Consider the following 22,950-nt stretch of genomic DNA (forward strand, 5'->3'; position numbering starts at 1 on the left):
TCAGCAGGAGGCCATCAGTCACCAGAAATGGAAGGACAGAAAGGACAGTCTCCTCACCCACATCCAGCTCTATCGTCACACTCCCCTTGGGGACTTTTCACTGAGCACTCTGGGACCCTGCTTCAGAGCAAAGACTACATTGCTTTTTTCCCTCGCTAGAGCCCTTCGTCTAGGGGCTTTCTTCTGTCTAGTAAATTTTGCCAACTGGTTAATGTTTAACATTTGGCAGGGGTTAGTTAATAAGCAAGCAGACAAGGTAATCCAACTGAAATAAAGGCTCTGAACACAAGCAGCACAAACAGGCTGATGTCAAGTGTGCATCATTTAATAGGACCTGCTGTGTGGCAGGTACCTTGCTAACTGCTTCTCGAGTTACCTTAGAACTGGGTTCTGAGACTTGTCTCCAAAGCACATGCTTCTGGCTGCTGGTAGAAGTTCTATAAGGGCAGATGGAAGAGCTCACCTGTGTGTTTCTCTGTGTGTCACCAGCAGCTGAGCAAGCACCACGCACACAGGTACTCAGTAAATATTTACTGAAGGGGTGCCCTGATGGAGGAGGCTCTCCTAATAACATGGTTTCGAAACCGGTCCTTTAATGTTCAGAGTTTAATAGAGTCTCTTGAATTATTTCTCTTTTTTAGCCTACCCCCAAACAAAACAAAACAAAAAACCCCAGACTTTAACTAAAGTCTATACAAATCTCCTAAATATTTATAGGCATATTATTTTCTTTGGCCCCATGTGGAACAAATTTGAAGTGGAGTCTGGTCTCAGGGCCAGTGAGAAAAGACAAGGTTACTTTTTGGTAAATTATTTTTGAAAAGAGTCCTTATAGAATGAGTTCCTCCTGAGGTGGATAGCAGTGCTGGAGGATTCTGGCTTCATGATGTCAGTTTGGTAGAAAGCACATGTCTGTGGTGTGCAGACAGCTTTGTCAGTAACCTAGCAAAGGCTGGGTCTTGGTTGATGAGCTGTGCTAGCCTTGATCTTCCTAGGTGTGTAGAAGCAAATGTAAATCACTGGCAGGTAGACGCAAGGCCTGGTTTAAGGGTCTGGCTTTCTTGCAGGTTCCTGTGTAAATGACAGCATTTGCAGTTTTTTTTTTTTTTTTTTTTTTTTTTAAGAGGAAATAGTTTTCCCTCTGCTGCTTCTGATATTTTTGTGATGCTTTAACTGACAAAACGCATTTTCTAGCGGACACTGCAGTTTCTACTGTGATGTTATGGTGAAGAAACTTCCTCTTATGGAAGCGACAGGCTAGGGGCTGCTCCATGCTTCCTTTTGTGGTTTTTCTTTTAACGGAACTGACAGAACCTTGAATGGACATTATTTTCTTCTAGTAATATTTATATAATAGGGACCTTCCTGCAAGGGGAAGTGGAGAACTCACTATGACCCTTTCTCATGGGGACAAGGGGCAAGTGACATTCCAAATGGTAGAGGGACACTTTGTTCAGAGGAGCGGTAGACAAGCCCTTCCAGCCCCTCATGGTGGTGTCTTCCTGGGAACAGGAGTGTGTGATGAGGTACTATTGGTTTTCTGGGCATTTTTGTCCTCTGGGCCCAAGCAGACATTTGCTTAAAACTCTAACATTATTCACGGAGTTTCCCTTTGAGTTTCTCTTTCACAAGGCTTAAGTCCAGGATGTACTTAAGAAGCATAGGTCTACAGGCCCTTGCTGGAGGCCCTCGTATTTTAGAGTTTAAAAAGATAATGTGGTGGCCTCTAAATCCAGCACTCAGGAGGCAGAGGCAGGTGAATCTCTGTGAGTTCAAAAGAAAAAAAGAAAGGTGATGTGGTACATGCACTCCCGGTACCCCCTCTGATAAGTATGTTAACATCCCACTTGCTATTCACATGGTATGGGACAGGCTTCTTCGGCTCGTGGAAAGCGTTAGCAGAAAATGAGTTGGCAGAAAGGAGTGTAAGGCCTTTGAGTGTTGGAAGTGCTGGGATTATGGATGAGTTACAGGTATGTACCACAGAGTACTCTCAGCTGTCTTAGGTATCCCAGACTCCTGTTCTGACTTGTGTAGCATTGATATTATTGCCCCTGACCCGAGGTAGCCTGGAAAGAATTACCAGTAGTCACCTTTGCTTATTAAAGAGTCTTAGAAGGTACTTTATAGCCTTGAGTGTGTACTTGGAGCAGTGTAAGCCTTAGCTGGCCTAGGTGAGCAAGGACAAAGTTAGGTAAATGCCAGCTGGCTCTGTTCCCACCCCCTGTTGCCCCTAAGTGTGCCTTCGTTCACCCCCATCTCCACCATGTCAGGGGCATGGCTAGAGAGGCTTTCCTGTTGCCCTGATCCTTCAGGCTCTGGCTTACATTACACCTTTTCCCACAATGCCTGCTCCAGTGCCTGAGACCACACTGCCCTTTGTTTTGATTTGCCCCAAGAACCCAATGAACCATGAGACATTTCAGACATCTGCATGAACACACTTATTGTCTTACTTCCCCAGCAAGGTTTTACAATCCTTGAAAGACATTGACTGAGTTGTGTGCTTGGCCGGCTGTGTCCCTTGTCATAGCTTCTGGTAAGGGGATAAGGGGCACTTAGTAAAACAGACGTTTGAGGAGGTAGTTAGTAGTTGTCCCCTTCCCAGGTGCAGAGTTACACATAGCTTCCTATAAAGAAGCCTATTTTATACCACGTGGCTGCTTGTCTGTCACATGTCTGACCTCTGTGTTGGCTCAAGTGGCATGACAGTTCTTCTGTTCTTCCCAATTCTCCTCCTCCTGTTAGCTGCTGAATTTTCTAACTTCCTAGTCCTAGAGGTTTTTCTTTTAAAGTGATAAAAATTGATTGTCCTCAAGCCGAAAAGAAAAGAAAAAAAAAAAAAAAAAAAAAAAAAAAAAAAGAAAAGAAAAGGAAAGGAAAGAAAATTGGAGCACATGGTCCTTAAAAAAAATAAGTAATTTTAGGATTAGATTGCTCATGGGTAAAAGTGTGTGCTTACAAATGCGAAGGCCTGAGTTCTAATCCATAGATCCCAAATAAATGCCAACATATAGTTCAAGTGACTGTAGTCTCAGCCCCATTGTGCGGTGACAAGAGATGTTCTGGAAGCTCATGGGCAAGCTAGCCGGACATACACAGAGACAGAACAGTCAAGAGAGCTTCTCAAGCAAGATGGAAGGATGATCAGGGAGATCCTGAGACGTCCATGTGTGCACACGCTCAGAAACCCACTTTGGCTTTGCCCTCCATGCCTCTCCTGTACAGTTTGATGGAGTTCTCCCTTTTCCTCCCAGGGTATCCTGGCCACCTTGTGCTGGCTTATGGAGGGCACTCTGAAACTGATTGTAAATAGACCGGTGAGGGGGTCTCTTGTGAATTATTCCACATATATTTATAGAAAGCATCAAGATAAGTCTGCTTATTTAGCTCAAGTGAATTTTTTTAAGATTTATTTATTGTGTTTTATATGTTTAGGTATTTTACCTGCGTGCATATACTTGTGCACCATGTGTGTGTCTGGTGCCATGGATTTCCCGAAACTGAACTTACAGTTGTGAGCTGCCGTGTGGCTGTCTTGCACTAACTGCAAGGCCAGGGAACATTTCATGACTTCTAGAAGTGTTTTCTAAAGCAGTTGCAACTTACCAAGCTATGTCTGGGTGGGGGAGTGGGGTTTCCAGGGTGGGGGAAGGAGAAGTGGGCCTTCTGCATTTTGTTCAAGTTTTATTTTCCAAATCCAGCACCCAACCGTTTCTTCCTCTGTTTGTACCCTGTAGCATGGCAGCTGTCTTAGGGTTTCATTGTTGCAACGAAACGCCACGACCAAAAGTGAGTTGAGGAGTGAAGGGTTTATTTGGCTAACACTTCCAGATCATATTCCTCCATTGGAGGAAGGCAGGGCAGGAACTCAAGCAGGGCTGGAACCTGGAGGCAGGAGCTGATGCTGAAGCCATGGACGAGTGCTGCTCACTGACTTGCTTCCCCATGCTTTGCTCGGTCTGCTTTCTTATAGAACTCAGGACCAGCAGCCCAGAGATGGCCCCACCTAGCATGGGCTGGGCCCTCCTGGGTTTATCACTGATTGAGACAATGCCTTTCAGCTGGAGCTCATGGAGGCGTTTCCTGAACTGAGGCTCCTTCCTCTCCGATGACTCTAGCTTATGTCAAGTTGTCACAGAAAACCAGCCAGTATAGCAGCTAAGTCGTACGTGGGACACAGAATCAAGACTTTTGGTTTAGAGTAGGGAGACCTCCATCCAAGTCATAAGAAGTGGCACTTATGAAGAGATACATGGCAGGGTCCCTGATTTGGGTGTTGATGTGGCTGCCTTCATCTCCTTTAAAATTAATCATTACCCTCGAATAAGTGCAGTTTGTAGCATCTTTACTGAAACCCTGCTGGGTCCCACCGTTTCGTTTAGGTGTTGGTATTAATCCTATATCATAGATGAATAAATGGAGGCTCTAAATCTACTCAGAGTTGCACAGTCCCCACCTATGAATCAGATTGGGTTACCTGCTTGTCTTTACTGGCCCAAGAAGGAAAGGAACACTGATGTGCGTACCACTCTGTCTGGCATCCTTGCCAATCTAACAGAGGAAATATGGTACTGGTGGGAATGTCAGCTGCGATGACCTCAGGCTGCATCTGCTGGGTGACTTCCCCTTGCCAGGAGCATATTGGAGGGCTGCTATGTTTTGTTCCAAATCCCACTCGGATCTGGGGTTCTTCCTGGTAGTGTCTGTGGCACTTCTTGTACTGGGGAAGGATTTTCTGCTTTAGATCGTAGATGCCTGCCTGTCCTCCTCATAGCCCCTCTGAGGAGGCTAAGACTCAAGGAGGAGCTAGGGAGCCCGGGCACATGCTGCTATCTACTGACTGCAGTGGGACAGGACGCCACCACTGAACCTAAGGAGAATGAGTCAGCCTTTGTCCTGCCTGTGCTCATCAGTTTGGAAAGGAAGCCCGCTGAGCTTTCTGTCAAGGCTTTAATAAACAAAGACTTCATCAGTGAAGAGGCTTCACTGATGATGTTTTGTAATCTGCATTTCCCTGTTTACTTCTGCCCCCTAGAGGACAGAACACGACATAGCAAGAGAAAGGAAACCTTTTGGAAAGGGACTGCAGTCCTGTTACCCAGGAGTTGCTAGCCCTGGCAGCGCTAACAAGCTGTGCTCTGTAACCTTTCCTCAGTAGAACAATTAAAAACACAATTACTAGTGAGAAGCAGAGAAAGGACGTCTATTCAGTGTGCCCACATTGGGAAAAAAAACGAAGAGCTTTAGTGGCACGCTAATCCTTCAGGGTCCCTACAGGAAGTTTATGTTTAAATAGAAGACAGGAGGTACCAGCCGTCCTGGTCAAGGTCTGGTCCCGCCCATCATTGTCTGCTCTATTCCAGTCTCTCAGGCAAATCTATCTCCCATTCACTGAGCTTTAGCCCTTTCCTTTTCCCAGCTTGAGGTTCTAGGGTAATCCTGATTTCTTGGGGTTGGTTATTTTAAGTCTGTCATAGGGAAAGGCACATATGTCTCTAGGGTGTCTTCATTTCTGAGAGGTGGTTACAGTCCTAATGTAGCATCTCTTGTTTTCTTGTCCTGGACCCAACCTGGGTTTAGTTCTGGGCTTTAAAGCCTTGCTTACAACCCAGAGAGGTGACTAGAGTGGGTCAGTGTGGCTCAGTCATTCTGTCACCCAGATCTTATGAGGGGAGGAGGGGTATCCAATAGGTTATCAGCAGCCTGTGGATCACATCCCCATTTCCTTAATAAGATGCTTGCTGATCCTGACTTAATGATGTCTGTACTTTATATCTCTTCAGTGTTAGAGAATGGAATTCATTTTTAGGAGAGGATAAAAGTCTATAGAATATAACTACAGTTATATTCTAGTTAAATAAAGATGTATGTAGACTATAACTGTAGTCTTAAGTAAAGATGGTTATACTTCTTACTAATAAGAGAGGGCAAAAGACTTGGTGCATTATCTCATAATGTATATAAATCACTCTACAATTAAGGGGCTTAAGTAAACTATTTATTTGATTATCTCTCCCAGTTTCTGTGATTCAGGACTCTAGAAACAGCTTAGGTAGGCTCTTCTGGCTTGGGGTCTCTGATGGGGTACCCTGAGTCAGCTGGGGCCAACTGAAGACTTGACTGGGATTGGAGGAGCCATTTGTAGGCCACTCATTGGCTGCCTGGAAAGCTGATGCTAGATGCTGGGGAGAGGCTTCCGTTGTCCTGTAGGTGGTCCTCTCCAGTGAGCTCTTGTGATACAGTACTGGTTTTCCCAGAGTCAGCTGTGTGAAGGCAAGACAGGGCCAGCAGGAAGCTGCATTTTTTTTTTTTTTTAATTCAGTGCTGGGGCTCAAACACAAGGCCTTGTGCGTGCTAGGCAGGCTTCCTCAACTAGTCATATCCCTAGTTCATGTACACACTTCTGTTGCAGGGCTCAGTAGAGACATTAGCAAGTCTGGTCTACCGTTAAAAAAAGAAGTGCCACTCATCTTTATAAGAGAGGAATGTCAGAGATTCTGCGAACATATTTTAAAACCACTTTGTCTTGGTACGATGCAGGGCATGGAAAGTTCCAGTATATACTATGCACAGGTACTGTTCATAGTCTGAGTAGGTTAAATTCCAAACACGCAAGCTAGCTCCCACCGGTCAGGGGACTATCCCAGATCATTGCTTACCCAAAGCTGTGTTCCCTTTTCATCTTTATTTTTCTGCTCCAGTTCTCTCCTAGGAGACAAATTGAGGTTTCCCCGTCTTGCATTTCTAGCTTATTTGCAGTTGGCCAAGTAAGAAGGCCACAGCTGTGAATGTGATTTGCTTGTGACCGTCTGAACTTCATATGGGGCCCAGTTGACACGGAGCATGGAGAACTTGTCAGTAGTCATGAGTTGTGTTCTCCCCTTGACTCCTTGCTGTGCAGTCTCAGGCCTTTGTTCTCAGCAGAAGTTGCAGGGCTATAGTTGTTGTGTGGTTGGTTTGGAGCAAATTCAGGGTAGACTTGTGGAAGTCCACACCACAGGAGAAGGGTTGGCATTAGGGACAAGTCACAAAAGCAGACCCAGAGAAGCGGATAGACAGTCTGAAATGGGGTTGCTTGCTGAGTGTCTGCGTTTAAGATGGAGAAGTTTTTCTGCTCAGTAAATTAAGAACTGGAGGTGTTGATCCAATAAATAACAGAAAAGTGTGGGTAATGTGAAAGGATGTAGAATTTTTGAATGGGGAAGAGAAAGGAGTTCTTATTTTTGTTATTATTATAAAAGATACTAATTGATTTAAGATGCTGTCTTTATTCTTCCACTAAAGACAAACTGAACAAATAAGAAAGAAGTGGACTTGATAGGACCTCTAGAGCCATAGAAACTTCTAGAATATGGGGAAAGTCTTTTAAACAAAATAATAAGAACTAATACTATTTATAGTAGCACCAGATCTTTATTTGTCTTGCTTAATCTTTACAGAATTCTTTCTGATTGGTGGCTGTTAATGCTTCCATTGAAAGCTAGGGAGACCCGCCTTTCTTATTGTCCTGCAGTTCAAGGTGTTTGTAAGGTCAGGATTAGAAAGCGGATTTGTTGTTCTTTCTACTGCCTTATACTGCCTTTCAAGGTAAAGGCAGCCCAAGACTAGGAGTAGAACTGGGCAGTCTAGAAATAATCACAACTTAGATCTAAGGACCTCTGTCTGAGTCCACAGCGAGCAGAGGGAACTCATAACTTATGCTGCCATTTTGGCAGCCATCTGGACTGGATTTGCACTCTGCCAACACTTCCCATTCCTATGAATTTTGAGGAAAGGACCATTTGAAGAACCTTCACTTCATTTTGGTTGACAAGAGAACTGTTCTGTTCTTTCTTGGTTTCATTGCATTGGATGGGTTGCATCTGAGCCCTGTCAAATCTGCTGGTGGCTGTGGGCAGAGACAGCAGTGTAGCAGGAAATGTGCCTTTGTGAGAAGCCTGGGACATGCAAGTCACACATTTTCATGTTTCCTCACTTCTGAACCGGGAGGCCTCAGAGTGTCATTACACAGAAACAGATATGTAGTGGTCTAGACCATGCTAGGAGCCACATCCTGTGTCTTCTTGGCTCTTCTCACTCCAGTGTTGTTTTCTGTTTGTTTTCTGCAGAGTATCTTCAAGAGACCTTCACTTCCTTGGGCTATTATGTCCAGCCTTTTTTGTTTCCTAGTGCATATGATATACCCCAGATTCTCAACCGATTTGTCCATCTGCGCCAACACCGAGACTATGACAGCTTTATATGTGTTATAGTGAGCCGAGGAGCCTCCCAAAAAATAATGGGCGTGGATCTGGCTCACTCAGGGTTGACCTTTGATTGTGTCAAGAGGATGTTCATGGGGGACATGTGCCCTTTTCTCATAGGGAAACCAAAGCTCTTCTTTATTCAGAACTATGAGGTGATAGGTAGCCAGTCAAAGGACAGCAGCCTAGAGGTTGATGGGCCAGCAATAAGAAACTGGGACTCTAAGGCCCTGTGTCGTGGCCCCAGCATGATTCACCAGGAAGCCGACTTCTTCTGGAGCCTGTGCACAGCGGATGTGTCCCAGTTGGAGCAGCCCTCCAGCTCACCCTCCTTGTACCTGCAGAACCTCTCCCAGCAGCTGCAGCAAGAAAGGTGAGCACTATGCTTTGTCTGACGGTCTTCCCCAGGAGAGAGACTTTCCCTTCTCACTCGGGTTGCTTTGGGGTATGATATGGATTTAGCACAGCTTATCAACACTTCGGTTGTGGTTTGTATGTATTTCTTATATTCTGCTAACATGAATTAAGCTTTATCATAGGTATGTGTGTATTATAGAAAAAGCACAGTGTATTCACTATGGGGTTCAATGCTGGCCTGCTTTCAGACAGGCGTCCACTAAGGGTTTTGGCGTCCACAGATAAATGCATGACTGTAAACATTTTTAATGTTTATTAGGAGTATTTCCCTAAAGGTTCCATTACTGTCCTGGCTTCTAGTTAATTGAAAGAAGCTACAGTGCCCTTCAAGTATAAGATTGGCCTTTTTTTATTTGCCCCCCCAATTACAATGAGCAATAATGTTTCTGAGCTACTAGTCAAAAATGCTTATATTTGAGGACCTCTTATATTTGAGGTGCCTCTCTAGCTTTTTCTCACCAGGGTCCTCAATGCCGGTTCAGTAGGGTGTGTGTCTGGGAGTGATGCAGCATTCCAGAGGAGATGCTCCAGGGATCAGGGGTAGTGCTGGCCTTTTACAGTCTTCCCGTCTTTGCATATGTGATGCAGGTGGCTTATCACCTAGCTTGTGCATTCTCAGTACAATTCAGCTGTCTCTGTGGAAGGAGACACTGGACACTTGGGCCAGAGTGCTGCCAACTTGTTTGGATTATTTGTTAAACATCTTACGGGGCATTTAAAAAGGGTGAGTTTCAAAGGGTGTTCATACCTACTGACACCCTAATGACCGTGTGTCTTCCTTTTGGCATTTGCATGGCATTAAAATTTACCTTTCTCTTTTCCACTAGGAAATGCTCACTCGTGGATCTCCATGTCAATCTCATGGACAAAGTTTATGCCTGGAACAGCAGAGCTTCTCCTAAGGAGAAATATTATCTGAGCCTGCAGCATACTCTGCGAAAGAAACTCATCTTATCTACATGAAAACCTGATGTTTTCCACGTTCTTGGGATGTAGATAAGGGTGGCTTGGAGCTGGCAAACCTCCCGATGGCTCAGGAACAGCCCTTGAAGGTCACACCTGCTCTGGTCTGGTGCAAGCCCTGCCGCCATGGACCACGCCACTCCTCCCCACTGTGATGGCCAAGTGAATCTCTCTTCCTTAAGTTCCTGTGTCAGATGTTTTGGCACTGTGTAGAGAATGGTAAGATGCAATCCCATTGCTTCTTGAGTTTATCTACCAAGATGTACTAAGTTATTGTAAGGGTTACAGTCTATGGTTCAAGATTTGAACTATGACGCTTGAATGTAATTTAAGGAGGAGACTGGGTTCATCATCTAATTGGGTAAACTGTTTCTACGTTTAGAGCATCAGCATCTAATCATTTATTAAATTATTAGCTTGTTAAGTTATTAGATGTGTGTGTTGCTTCAGGAACTAAGGATTTTTACATTGTTGCCCTCGAATTTGCATATTTGTTTTGGATTTGTGACCCAGCTTTACATATTTGTTATTTTTTTTCAACACAAAATTTTGTTATGTATGTTTAAAATGTACAAAATGATACATTGGAGCATATTAGCCTATCTGTGAGTCCATCCTGGTCTGCAGAGTGAGTTCCAGGACAGCCAGGGCTAGACAGAGAAACCCTCTCTTGCAAAATTGATTATATATATATATATATATATATATATATATATATATATATATATATATCTGGTGACCTCAGCATTATCTGTGCGGCCAGGCCACCCTGCCTCCGCCAGACCCTCATGTTTATCTCAGTCAGTCTAGAGCTCTGTCTCTCCACCCCTTAGGACCCTCACCAGGAACATTGCTTACCTAGAGCCTGCTTCCTCAGTTTATCCAGGGAACCTATCTTTATGGAAGACGTTACTTGTACCTTACAAGAATGTTGATGTAGTCATGTCTTAAGCTTTTGTTGCACACACAGGGTTGAATTCACTATCACCAGGAAACTTTTTCCCAAATTGTGCTGCACTTAAATAGGCCTAAAGTAAACTACCCGGTGTGTTTGAGCCAACACTGGTTACTGAGTCATCTTGAACCGGACTCCCTTCTTGCCTCATGTGGTTCGGCACTCTGTTGATCATGGTGTTTGCAGAGACCCCAACAAAGGGAAGTGGACACAAAGCCCCACCCCAACCAAGAAACTATGTTCAATAGATACCTCTCCAATGGAGAGTCCCCATGCCCAGGAGTAGTTGGCCAACACAAAATAGACTCCACTGTGTGTGTGTGTGTGTGTGTGTGTGTGTGCGCGCGCGCGCGCCTTTTTTTTTTTTTTTTTTTTTTTTTGAGTGAGAAAAAGAGAACACAGAGATGATGGTTAGGGACCTGAGAAGATCAGGGAAGGGGAAATAGTACTTTACAGGACTGTTACGGGGATGAAGTGTGAAGTGCTTTACAACCATTTTTAAGCTATGCTTTTTAAACACTGATTGTGTTCACACAGCGAAAGAAAGGGCTGTTTTGGAAGGACTGAATCAAACTTCCAAGTGGTGGGGTTTGGCAGGTTGAGATAGAGAAGAGGAAGCAAACCAAGAGGAGGAAAAAGACGCTAAAGATGCACACTATGTTTAGAAGCCTCGGGTGTAACTTTCAGCTGGAATGGATGAAAGTAGTGATGGGTGTAAGCTAGGCGGTGGATGTGGGCAAACATGGAGAGCTTCCTTTGGCTAATTGTCATGTAAGACACATTCCTTACTTTAACAATGGGACTTTTCATTCCCTTTTTAAAAGATTTGTTTATGTATTATGTATACTGTGCTCTGCCTGCATGTCTGCCTGCACACCAGAAGAGGGCACCAGATCTCCTTATAGATGGTTGTGAGCCACCATGTGGTTTCTGGGAATTGAACTCAGGTCCTCTGGAAGAACAGCCAGTGCGCTTACCCTCTGAGCCATCTCTCCAGTCCCTTTTTGATTCCTTCTATGTCACTTTTGTACACATTAGTTTCTTGTCTTTCACCAAGTGTGGTTCCCACTGAAATGTTTTAGACACACTAAAATCATGATGTATAGAAGAGGATGAATACCCAGCTTAAGTAAAATGCCCTAAATATGTATGAGTACTCTTATATAGCTTTTTAAGGTTCTGGTCCCAAGTGTAGAAGTGATAAGTGCCCTAAAGCATTTCAAAGTCATAGTCAGCCAAGCATTCGGGTCAATGTAGTTATGGCAGGCTACCAGTGGAAAGGAATTTTATATTGCTATTAAGATTATATGTATACATAAGAACATGTATTAATTAACAGGCATTTGATGGGAGATGCCATTATGTATATATGTTTCTCATACTGGTTAATAATAAAGCACTGTTGGCCAATAGGAAAGGAAGATAGGAGGGACTAGGAGACAAGGAGGAAAGAGGAAGTAGTAAGGAGGAGCCAAGATGGAGAGTCTGGAGAAAGCAGTATGCTGGCCCGCTCCCCGGTAAGAGAAATACATAGATCAGCAGAAATGGGTTAATAATTAAGACAGAGCTAGCCTATAAGAAACAAATAATGGGCCAACAGCATTATATCAAATACAGAGTCTCTGTGTGTTATTTGGGGCTGGCGTGGCAGCAGGACAAGACCAGCGGTGGCAGGGTGGAAAAACCGTACTCCTTACAGGCATGGACACCTGGTCCCAGTTGGTTGTGCTGTGTGGGAGGTGTGGCCTTGCTAGAGGAAGTGTGTCACTGGGGGCAGGCTTTGAGGCCACTCCCAGTTTGCTCTTTCTGCTTCCTGATTGCTCTTCCAGATATGAGCACTGTCTCCCTGCGTTTACTCCCATGCCTTTACTACTACACCGTTATGCACTCAAACCTTCTGGATCCGGGAGCATAAGCTTTCTCTTCTGTAAGTTACTGTGGCTGTGGTTTTTTATCGCAGCAATAAAAAAGGAACTAATACAGTAGCTACTGTCTACATTATTATTTCTTCACGTTTTATAGACGAAGATGATGAGGAAGAGTAATGTCAGCCTAGAATCACTCCACACCAGAGTATGAACTCAAGCTGAAAGAGAGTCATGCCATCGCACATGAGACATGGTCTCTACAAAGTGTGTTGTCACCTGAACACTGTTTATATAACAAATGCTCGTTGCTAATATTAGATGAAAGAGGCATATAAAACACGAAATAGTTAGTCTAGTTACAGTAACTCTGTTTTGGGTAAAACCAACACCACTTTCCAAAGGTGGGAAAGAAACATTCTAATGTGGAATAGGAGTGTCAGGACTGCGGCTGATAGTGCCTCTCATTTCTGATTTCTAAATTTCCATCAAAACCTGTCTGTGGTGGTTTGAAAGGAGATAACCCCCAAAGGGAGTGGCACTTTTAGGAGGTGAGTCTTTGTTGAAGTAGGTGTGGCCTTGTTGGAGGGATTATGTCATTGTGGAGATGGGCTTTGAGGTCACTTTTGCTCGTTTCCCCCAGTGACATTCAGTCTACTTGTTGCCTTCTGATCAAGATGTAGCCAGTACCATGTCTGCCTGCACACTGCCATGCTCCCTACTATGTTGATTATGGACTGAACTTCTGAACCGTAAGCCACCCCAATTAAAAGTTTTCCTTTATAAGAGTTGCTATGGTCATGGTGTCTCTTCACAGCAATAGAAACCCTAACTAAGAAGAAAGTTGATACCAGAGCCTGGCATATTGCTGTGATAAGCCTGACCATGTTTGGAGGAATTTGGACTTTGGGAGTTTGGGTTAGGAACGCAGTGGAATGTTTTAATCACTGCTTAATGGGCCATACTAGTTGGAGCATGGAAGACAATGGTACTTATAATGATTTGAACTGTCTGGGGGCTGGATCAAGATGTTTCAGAGAAGAATTTTAGTATGTGGCCTAGAAATTGTTTCTGTGATATTTTGGTGAAAAAAAAAAAAAAAAAAAAAAAAAGGCTGCTTTTTGTCCTTGTCTGAAGAGTCTGTCTGAGGCTAAAGTGGAAAACACACAAAATATGACCAAGCTACAGGTCCTTTTCCCCTGTTATCTTTAAGAAATTGTACTATTTTGCATTTTGTGCATCTGTGGTAAATTTGAATTAATTTTGTAAAAGGTGTAGATTTCTGTGCCGATTGTTTTTGTGCTCACTGGCATGTTCTGCACCATGTACTGAATAAGAACTTTCCTACTGAATTGCTTTGGGCCTTTTCAGAGGTCATTTGATTATATTTGCAGAGTCTATTTGTGGACTTCGCTATGTCCTACTGATATGTTGATGTGTTATTTCAGTATCATACTGTCTTGATTGTTGTAGCTTTATATTAAGTCTTGATGTAATATTTTTTTGTTTTGTTTCATGGGGGTCTTTTTTCTTTTTACAGGGTCTAACCATGTAGCTCAGATCTAAAATGATTTATGATATTCTGCCTCTACCTCCTGGGTGCTGGGATTCCGGGCATAATCACTGTTTCATTTTAAGGATTTACTATTATTACATTAAAATAGTTTTTTATGAAAGGTCTGATGTCTTTAATATTTATCAATACAGCCCATGTATGACATAATATCTGTTTTGTCTTCCTTTCATTTATAGGGCCATGCCTATGGGTTTTTATAAGATATTAAAGCCATTCACATTTTTTCACTATTTAAGCAAAGGGATAAACAAAGCAAAATGAAAGCTGTATGCTGGGAGCCTCTATCATTTATTACAGAAGTAGCAATTAGTATTCTAGGTATCAACTCTAGAATACTCGTTACTATGAATTTGGCCGTATATCGAATATATACTGGGTGATCTGAATTCTCAAATAGGCCCCAGAGAAAGAAATTCCTCTCACCAGGGTGTCAGCAGTAAGAGCTGCATTTTTCCAATCTCACACTACATAGCCTTAGTTTGTCCCTTTGATATAATTCTGAGAAGCCCCTTTAATCAGTTAGTGGCATGAGTTGCAAGTCATGTCCCCCTGAGACTAAGTTTGCCAGGCATTTTGCTGGGATTAAAGGCATGCGCCGCCACCGCCTAGAGACTTTTTAGAAGGAACTTTTGGAGACTTCTTAGAAGGAACTTTTTGAAGGACTTTTTAGAAGGCACTTTCAGAGAATTTTTAGAAGGAACTTTTGGAGAACTTTGGAAGAAGGAACCTTTAGAGACTTTTTGAGGAAAACCATCAGGAGAACTTTTAGGAGAAACTTTTAGAGAATTTTTAGAAAGGACTCTAGGAGAACTTTTAAGTGAGCTTTTAGAGAGAAATCATAAAGGAGAGCTTTTTTGTTGTTGTTTTGTTTTTTTGAGACAGGGTTTCTCTGAATTGTTTTGGAGCCTGTACTGGAACTAACTTTGTAAACAGGCTGGCCTCAAACTCACAGAGATTCACCTGCCTCTGCCTCCCGAGTGCTGGGATTAAAGACTTGCCCAGCTGTAAAGAGAGCTTTTTAGAGAGAACTTTTGGGAAGAACACTTCATGAAGAATAAAGAGCCATACCTATCTATCTGCTGGCTGTATACCTCCTGACTGAACCCCATGCCTTGCCCCATCTAATGCAAGGGGAGGTGCTTAATCCTGCTGCAACTTGATACATCATGCTTTGATGACACCCTTGAGAGGGCTACTGCTTTCTGAACAGAAACAGAGAAGGAGTGGATTGAGGGGTGGGTGGAGGGGATATGGGGGGTGGGAATGGGAGGAGAAGAAGGAGGGAAAACTGTGGTGGGGATGTTAAAAAAAGAATTATTAAAAAGTTTTTTTTTTCTTTGATCAAATTGCCAGAATCTTTAAACAGGACTCAGGAGTCATTTTGAATATTTGAACTCTGGGAAAGGACAGGACTTTCTGTGTATAACATTGACACTTGCTTCAGTGAAGCTTGTGGGTCAAGCTTTACGGAGCATTTCTCATTTGGATTTTCCTTTCCTTTTTTTCCCATTTGTTTCTGACTCTGCCGTGTGCCATGATTACGGCTTGCACTGCCTGCCTAGTTTAAGACAGGCAAGCATTCGACCTTGGTCTTTCTTTTCTGAAATTTATTTATCAGCTTCTTTTTACTGTGCCAGGTATGACTGTCCTCACAATACTTCTATAGATGCATATGTGTCTCCATCCCCACAGGGCCCTTCAGATATTCCTCCTGCTCACTGCCCAGATCTCTAATCGTCCCCTTCCTTCCCACCCTCTCCTGAACCCCACATGTGAGAGAAAAATGAGGATTTGGACTTTCTGAGTCTGGCTTATTCTGATTAGTATGATGATTTCTAATCCCATCCATTTCATTGCAAATAACGTTGTTTTGTTCTTTGTGTCTAAAATAAACCATCATCGTAGAATACTTTCTTTACTCATTTATCTACTGGAGGGGACCTCGGCTGACTGATTCCCAAACTTGGGTAGTGTGGATAGTGCCTAGGTAAGCATGGATGTGCAGAAATTTCTTTTTTCTTTACTTTGATTTTTTGAGACAGGGTTTCTCTGTGTAACAACCCTGGCTGTCCTGGCACTCACTCTGTAGACCAGCCTGGCCTCGAACTCCCAGCGATCCGCCTGCCTCTGCCTCTCAAGTGCTGGGATTAAAGGTGTGGGACACCACTGAGTAGTCATTCTATTTTCAATCTTAAACATGTTTTGCATGTGGCTGTTTTGTCACCATGTATGTCAGTGCAGTCCATGCCTACTTGATTTCTTTGCAGGCCATAAGAGGGTGTCAGATTCCCAGGGACTTATAGGTGGTTGTGAGCCATCACATGAGGGCTGCGGATTGAAGTTGGGTCCTCTGGAAGAACAATCAGTGCTCTTAACCACTTTTCTATCCTTAGTTTCATTTTTTTTTTTTTTTTTTGAGGGTGGGTGTTACTAGTAAGGTTTTCCCGCCCGTCTGGGCCCACTGCTGTGCCAGCCCCAATTAACACACAGAGACTCTGTATTAGATATAAATGCTGGTGGCCAGTTACTTGTTTCTTATTGGCTAGCTCTGTCTTAATTGTTAACCCATTTCTATTAATCTAAGTATTTCCATGTGGTCTCATCTTACCGGAGAGAGCGGCTGGAGAGAAACATATTTACAAAATGACATCTCCCATCAGGTGGGGTCATGCCATACTGATTTCCATTACAATCAATCATGATAGCTATTCTGACTAAAATGAGAGAGATTCTCAATAGTTTTGCTTTATTGACACTTCCTTGATGGCTAAAGACATTGAACATGTTTTCATATATTCATTGATTATTTATCCATCTTCAATTGAAAACTATCTATGAATTGATCAGGTTTGTTCATATGATTTGTTCTTATTGTTTTACTTTTGAGTTCTTCTTATATTATGGCTATTAAGTCCCTTTTAGATGAGTAGCTGGCATAGGTTTTTTTTTTTTTCTTTTCATAGAAAATGGTCTCTTCACTCTACGATTCCATTTGTTGTGCAGAAGGCTTTTAATTTGATAAAAATAATATGAAAAACGTCTTGCTAGTATTTTCCAAGCTACTGGAGTTCTACTCGAGAAGCTTTGGCCTGGGCTTACATCTTGAGATTTCTCCCTGTATTTCCTTATGGCCTCAAACTCACAGAGATCCACCTGCCTCTGCTTTCCAAGTGCTGGGACTAAAGGTGTGTGCCACCACCGCCCAGCTTAAGATCCATTTTGAAGCAATATTTTTTTTTTCCTGTATAGATAAGGATCTAGTTTCATAATTTTACATGTGGACTCCAGTTTTCTTAGCAACATTTGTTGAAAGGTTCTTTAATTTGTACATTTTAGTATATTTATTTTATATCCTAGGTGTTAGGAACTAGCAGCCAGCTGACCCCTGCTCCCGACGATGGGCGGGACGCTCATGGCCGTGTCATCACTAGTCAGCCTTACCTGGCAGCTCAAGCTTTACCTGGCTGCCAGAGGACTCAGTTACACATGCGCAAGGCCCCCTTTTAAAGCAAGCGCGCCAAGAGCGCCTCTCTCTCTCTGGTTTCTCTCTTGCTCCCTCTTGCCCCCTCTTGCTCTCTCTCTGTCCCCCCCCCTTTCTCTCTCTCTCTCCTGCTTTCGGTTGGCCACCAGCTACCCCCTCTTTCTCTCCCTTCTCTCAATCAACTCCACGTGGGCGCTGAGTCTCCTGTTTGTGTTTCTTAGGCATTAGCTGCAGCAAAAGAACACTAGGTGTAGTTTCCCCTCCCTCCTCTCTTCCCAGTCCCTTTCCCTCACACCCAATTCCCACCCCTCAATCCACTCCTCCTCCCTTTTTGGATATCAACAAACTATGACATATCAAGTTGCAGTTAGACTAAGCACCTCCCCATGTATTAAGGCTGGGCAAGGAGATCCAGAATAAAGAGTAAAGTCCCCAAAGCCAGCCAAAGTGTCAGGGACAGTCCCTGTTCCCACTGTTAGGAGTCCCACGGATCCCAGAATGTCGGTTCAGCCTCTATGAGCCCCAGTGAGCCCAGGTTAGCTGATCTGTGAGTTGTCTTGTGGTGTCCTTGACCCCTCTGGCTCCTACAATCTTTTCTCCTATCCTACCGGATTCCTTGAGCTCTGTTTGGTTATGGGTCTGCATCTGTTTCCATCTGTTGCTGGATGAAGCCTCTCTGATGACAATTAGGCTAGGTACCAACCTATGAGTATAGCAGGATATCTGTAGACACCATTGTACTGACCTTTTTGTTTGCTTGTTTGTTTTCCTTCAGTCTTGTTTGGTTCTGTCCCTGGTCTCTGGGTCATCCAACCTGTGGGTCCTGGTGCTCCAAACAGAGTCGTGGGTGAGCTTACTCTCCTGGTATGAGTCTGAGGCTAGAACAGTCATTGATTGACCACTCTATCAATCTCTAGGCCACTTTTACCCCAGCACATTCCATAGGCAGTTCAGACTGTAGGTCAAAGGTTATGTGGCTGGGTTGGTTTCCCACTCCCTCCACTGGAAGTCTTGCCTGGTCACAGGAGATTGCCCATTCAGGCTACGTATCCACTATTGCTAGGAGTCATATCTGGGGTCATCCTTGTAGATTCCTGTGAGATTCCCTTTTGCCAGGTATTTTTTACCTGACCCTGAAATCCATCCCTCCCCAACCTCATCCAGTCTCTTTCAGTACTCTTCCCCCAACCCTATCTTTAATATATAATTTTGACTCTTTGTTAAAGAGTTCAGTGTCTGTGGCTATGGTATTCATTTCTGGGTCCTCTATTCTAGTTCACTGGTCCAAATATTTCATGAAGTTATTCTTTTCTTTTCAAGACATGGTTTCTCTGTGTAGCCTTGGCTATCTTGGAACTCACTCTGTAGACCAGGCTGGCCTTGAACTCAGAGAACTGCCTGCCTCTGCCTCCTGAGTGCTGGAATTAAAGGCCAAGTTGTTCTTATATTGCTCTGTAATATCAATTACAGATGTTTTTTATACCCCAGCATTCCTGTTTGTTCTCAGGATTGCTTTGTTTACCAGGTCTGGGGGCTCAAACCTTTAAAACAAACACTCAGGAGGCAAGAGGCTGGCAGATCTCTGATTTCAAGGCCAGTCTGGTCTACAGAGGTAGTTCCAGGACAGCCAGGGCTACACAGAGAAATCCTGTCTTGGGGATTGCTTTTTTTTATTTAGGGTCTTTTGTGTTTCCATACAAATTTTAAGGGGTGTGTGTGTGTGTGTGTGTGTGTGTGTGTGTGTGTGTGTGTGTAGAACATTGTTGGAACTTTTATTGGGTCTGAGTTGGCTCTGTTTATTGTTTTGTAATATATATTGATTCTGCTAATCTATGAACATGAGAAATCTTTCCATTGTCTAGTATCTTCTTCAGTGTTAGGCTTATGACTAGGTTTTTGTTTTTGTTTTGCATTATTGCCAATGAGATTTGCCTTCTTGAATTCTTTTTCATACAGTAGAGAATCCATTGATTTTTTTTTTTCTTTTAATTTGTACCCTGCACTTTGCTGAAAGTATATCAGACCTAAGCATTTTCTGGTAATCTGAGCATCATCTTCAAAAGTCTTTTAAGAATAGCTCATCTGCTCTTTGATGAGGGTGAGAACTAAATCTATCTTTGGGTATATGTATTTAGAATGCAGTTAGGAATTATGATGGTCTAGTAAAGTGGCTGTCCTATGTTCTCTAAGACCCATGACCTCACTAGCCCCAGGATGTTGGGTAAGTTTTCAGTACCTGGCATGATACTGGTATGAGTGAGTGGGCTTTAAATCTAATTAGAGAGCTGTTGGTTACCACCAAGAAACGAATGCCGCTATTGCACCTTTAGGGATATTTCACAGAGCCAGCTGGCTATTGTTGCAGTTCATGAAGCAGACAAAGACTATCGCAGAAAACCATAGCCAGTCAAAGTACAAAGACCAGCTAGCTGACTGCCGGGTGCCCAGTGGACATCTACAACACAACTCCTGCACCTAAGGCCCAGGGAACATCACCTAAAAGAAAGCCGAAAGCCAGAGGACTTGAAAGTCTGCTATGAGATTATGTTTCCTAGAAATACCAAGATAGCTATACCTATGATATTGTAAAAATATAGCTGCCTAAACAAGACCCCAGAATGAGACGCCAATAGATATGCTAACACGGGAAGGGGGAATCTCCCAGTGCCCAAGCCCTAGACAGAACCACAGGCAACCCAATGCCAAGTGGTCAGCCCTGAAATTATGTACCTGCAGTAACACTAAACAGGCTCAATGGATTGTAGTTATATATTTGTGTGTTTGTATGTATGTATCAATGATGACTGAAGACAGAGAGGCCATGGATTTGGGAGGGAGGAAGCAACAGGGAACATGGGAGGGATTGGGGGAGGAAAGGCAAAGGGAAAAATCATGTAACTATATTTTAGTTTAAAATTTATAAAGATAATAGCTCATATCCACAAATGGAAATACTTTATCCTTTCCTATCAAAATTTATTTTCTTTTTCTTGTTTTTTTAAAAATAGATCAGGCCTCATAAATTGAACATTGAAAAAAAAGATTCATTTATTATGTATGCAGTGTTCTGGCATTAAACATGTACCAAATCTCATTATAAATGATTGTGAGCCACAATGTAGTTGCTGGGAATTGAACTCAGGACCTCTGGAAGAGCAGCCAGTGCTCTTAACCTCTGAACCATTTCTCCAGCCCCTCCTTTTTCTTGTCTTATTGCTTTAGCTGAGATTAAGAGTAATGGGTGGGGTATTTATAAGGATGGGACACTCTTGCTTCACTCCTGGTCTTAGAGAATATGTGTTCACCTTCCTCCATTCAGGATGATATTGGCTATCAGTTTGTTGCACATAACTTTTATTTTGTTGAGGGTTTATTATAAACTCCAGGACAACTATTAAAGGCAAAAGAGCCCTCTGAAGAATACTGGGGTAGCCAGTGTAGGAACAGCGGATCTATAGGACTCAGGGAGGTACTCAAGGAAGGAACGGAATGGGAAAACGAGTTGAGCGCACCAACAATGGGCACGGAACTGGATGAACGTGCAGCTTTATCGCGAGAGAGACGTTGACGGAGGGCATGGCCAGCAAAGAGGAGCTGGGCAGCGGGGACCTGCCCACACAGATATTGCCACAAATTCCTACTAGTGAGCTCCACAAGGTCGCCTGCACGCTCTGGCTACTCTGCCACAGGAGCAGGGTAAGTCCCTCCTTGGCCAGGCTTTGCATTGTGCTTTCAGCGCCCTCTACAGATAAAGTTTAAATTTGTGCCAAATGGCTAGGGTGGTCCTCTACAGCTGGTCAGGCATGCCTTTAGCCAGGAGGCTGCCTGGGCTCTAGGGTAGTTTAGAATGGGGCTCAATAAGAAATTGTAAACATTGTGTATATTTGGGGGTACTTCTTTTTTTTGTAACTCGATTGCATGGTTATTGTTAGTTTGTTTGTTTGCTGAGACTTCTGTAGCTTTGGATCCTGTCCTGGAACTCTCCTTGTGGACCAGGTTGGCCTTGAACTCACAGAGAGCCACCTGTCTCTGCCTCTTGAGTACCGGGATTATAGGTATGTGCCACCCCTGCCTGGCAATTGCGTGATTTTTAAGCATAAACTTTGTAAGTGACAATGTCGTGTTACAATGTGAAAAGCTTGGGTTCACCCATGTGAAAAGCTTGGGTTCACCCACACGAAGCAAGATCAAAGGAAAGTGATTCTGCCCAAAGATGTGGCGTATTGAAACTAGGAGGTAAACTGACTTAGATTTTGTAGACAAAGTTATCCCCCCCCCCTCTCTCCACTTGTGTTATCCTGAATATTAGCTGTATTAAGTATTCCACATGTGTCAACTCAGTTTATTTTCATAACTCTCAAGTGCACAAATTATCAGCATGGGTGGTATTTTTCAAACAATAAAATAATAACTGATAAAGCACCAAGTCAGGCAACAAGAAATGTGTGACTGAGCGTCCCCAGGAGGCTGAGGTAAAAGAGGTCATTTCCCACTGAGCGTTAGTGGCTTGGGCAAAGGTTTGGAGGGGGATGAATCACATGCCCTGAGCTTAGTCCTCATTGTGTCTGGAAGATGATTACAAGCCCAGCTTCCTGCCTCCCTTTCTTGTCCCAATAGCAGCCAGAAGAGGCTAGCTCTTCGCTGCTACAGGAGTTAGGGTCCCCAGAGAACCTGCTTTGAGTAAAACAGTACACAAATATCCCTCGGGCTGAGCAGTCAATTTCACATGCAAAGACCTGTTCTCAAGGGGCATGGTGGCACACACCTTTAATCCAGCACTCAGGAGGCAGAGGCAGGAGGATCTCTGTGAATTTGAGGCCACCCTGGGCTACAGAATGAGTTCCGGTACAGGCTCCAAAGTCACACAGAGAAACCCTGTCTCAAAAAACAAACAGACAAAAGAACTGGGTCCCAGTAAAGAAAAGGAAGGTACCTGAGTTCTTAGTGAGAGGCTGAGCCAGGATTTGAAGTCAGATCCATCTGGGATTCAAGACCAAGTTCATCCCACAATGTCAAGTTGAGATGGGAGAGAAAGGCAGGAGAATCTTTGGGGACACCAGAAGGGTAGGGAGCCCCTTCCAGTTGGAGCTTTGTGTCAACAAAGAAGCAAGAATCCCAGCCTGATTAGTAACTGCTCCAGGTACTAATTCCTTTTCCCATCCCAGCCATAAACCTGTAACTGGGTCTCTCACTAGAAACCCAGCTTTAGGAAAAGGTAATAACCCCTTGCACAATTCTTGTGGTTCCCACTTTAACATTACCAGAGTCTAGGTATAGCCAAAGCATCTCCAGAGATACATTATAGGCGCACTAACTGAAACTGAAAGGGAAGAGAGGCTAAGGAAATGGCTCCGTGCCTGAGGGGACTTGCCACATAAGCAAAGAGACCTGAATTCATATTCCCTAGGAGCCATGTAAGAGCAGGGCATGACACCTCATGCCTGTAA

At 43.5% G+C, this 22,950-nt stretch overlaps 1 protein-coding gene across 5 annotated transcripts in view; it reads left to right on the top strand.

Moving 5' to 3' along the window:
- Positions 1 to 22,950, top strand: part of Cflar (CASP8 and FADD like apoptosis regulator) — a 61,555-nt gene that overhangs the window by 32,421 nt on the left and 6,184 nt on the right. For 3 of the 5 annotated variants that reach the window (XM_051190266.1, XM_051190268.1, XM_051190267.1), the window contains exons 10-11: positions 8,112 to 8,619; positions 9,491 to 9,999. In XM_051190266.1, the coding sequence (XP_051046223.1) occupies positions 8,112 to 8,619; positions 9,491 to 9,626 (644 nt within the window). In that variant the 3' untranslated portion in view covers positions 9,627 to 9,999. Of the gene's footprint in view, positions 1 to 8,111; positions 8,620 to 9,490; positions 10,001 to 22,950 lie in introns of those variants that run through there. The other 2 variants (XR_007834874.1, XM_051190269.1) reach the window with 2 other exon arrangements.

This window comes from Phodopus roborovskii, unplaced genomic scaffold, assembly GCF_943737965.1.
Source record: "Phodopus roborovskii unplaced genomic scaffold, PHOROB, whole genome shotgun sequence".
NCBI lineage: Eukaryota > Metazoa > Chordata > Mammalia > Rodentia > Cricetidae > Phodopus > Phodopus roborovskii.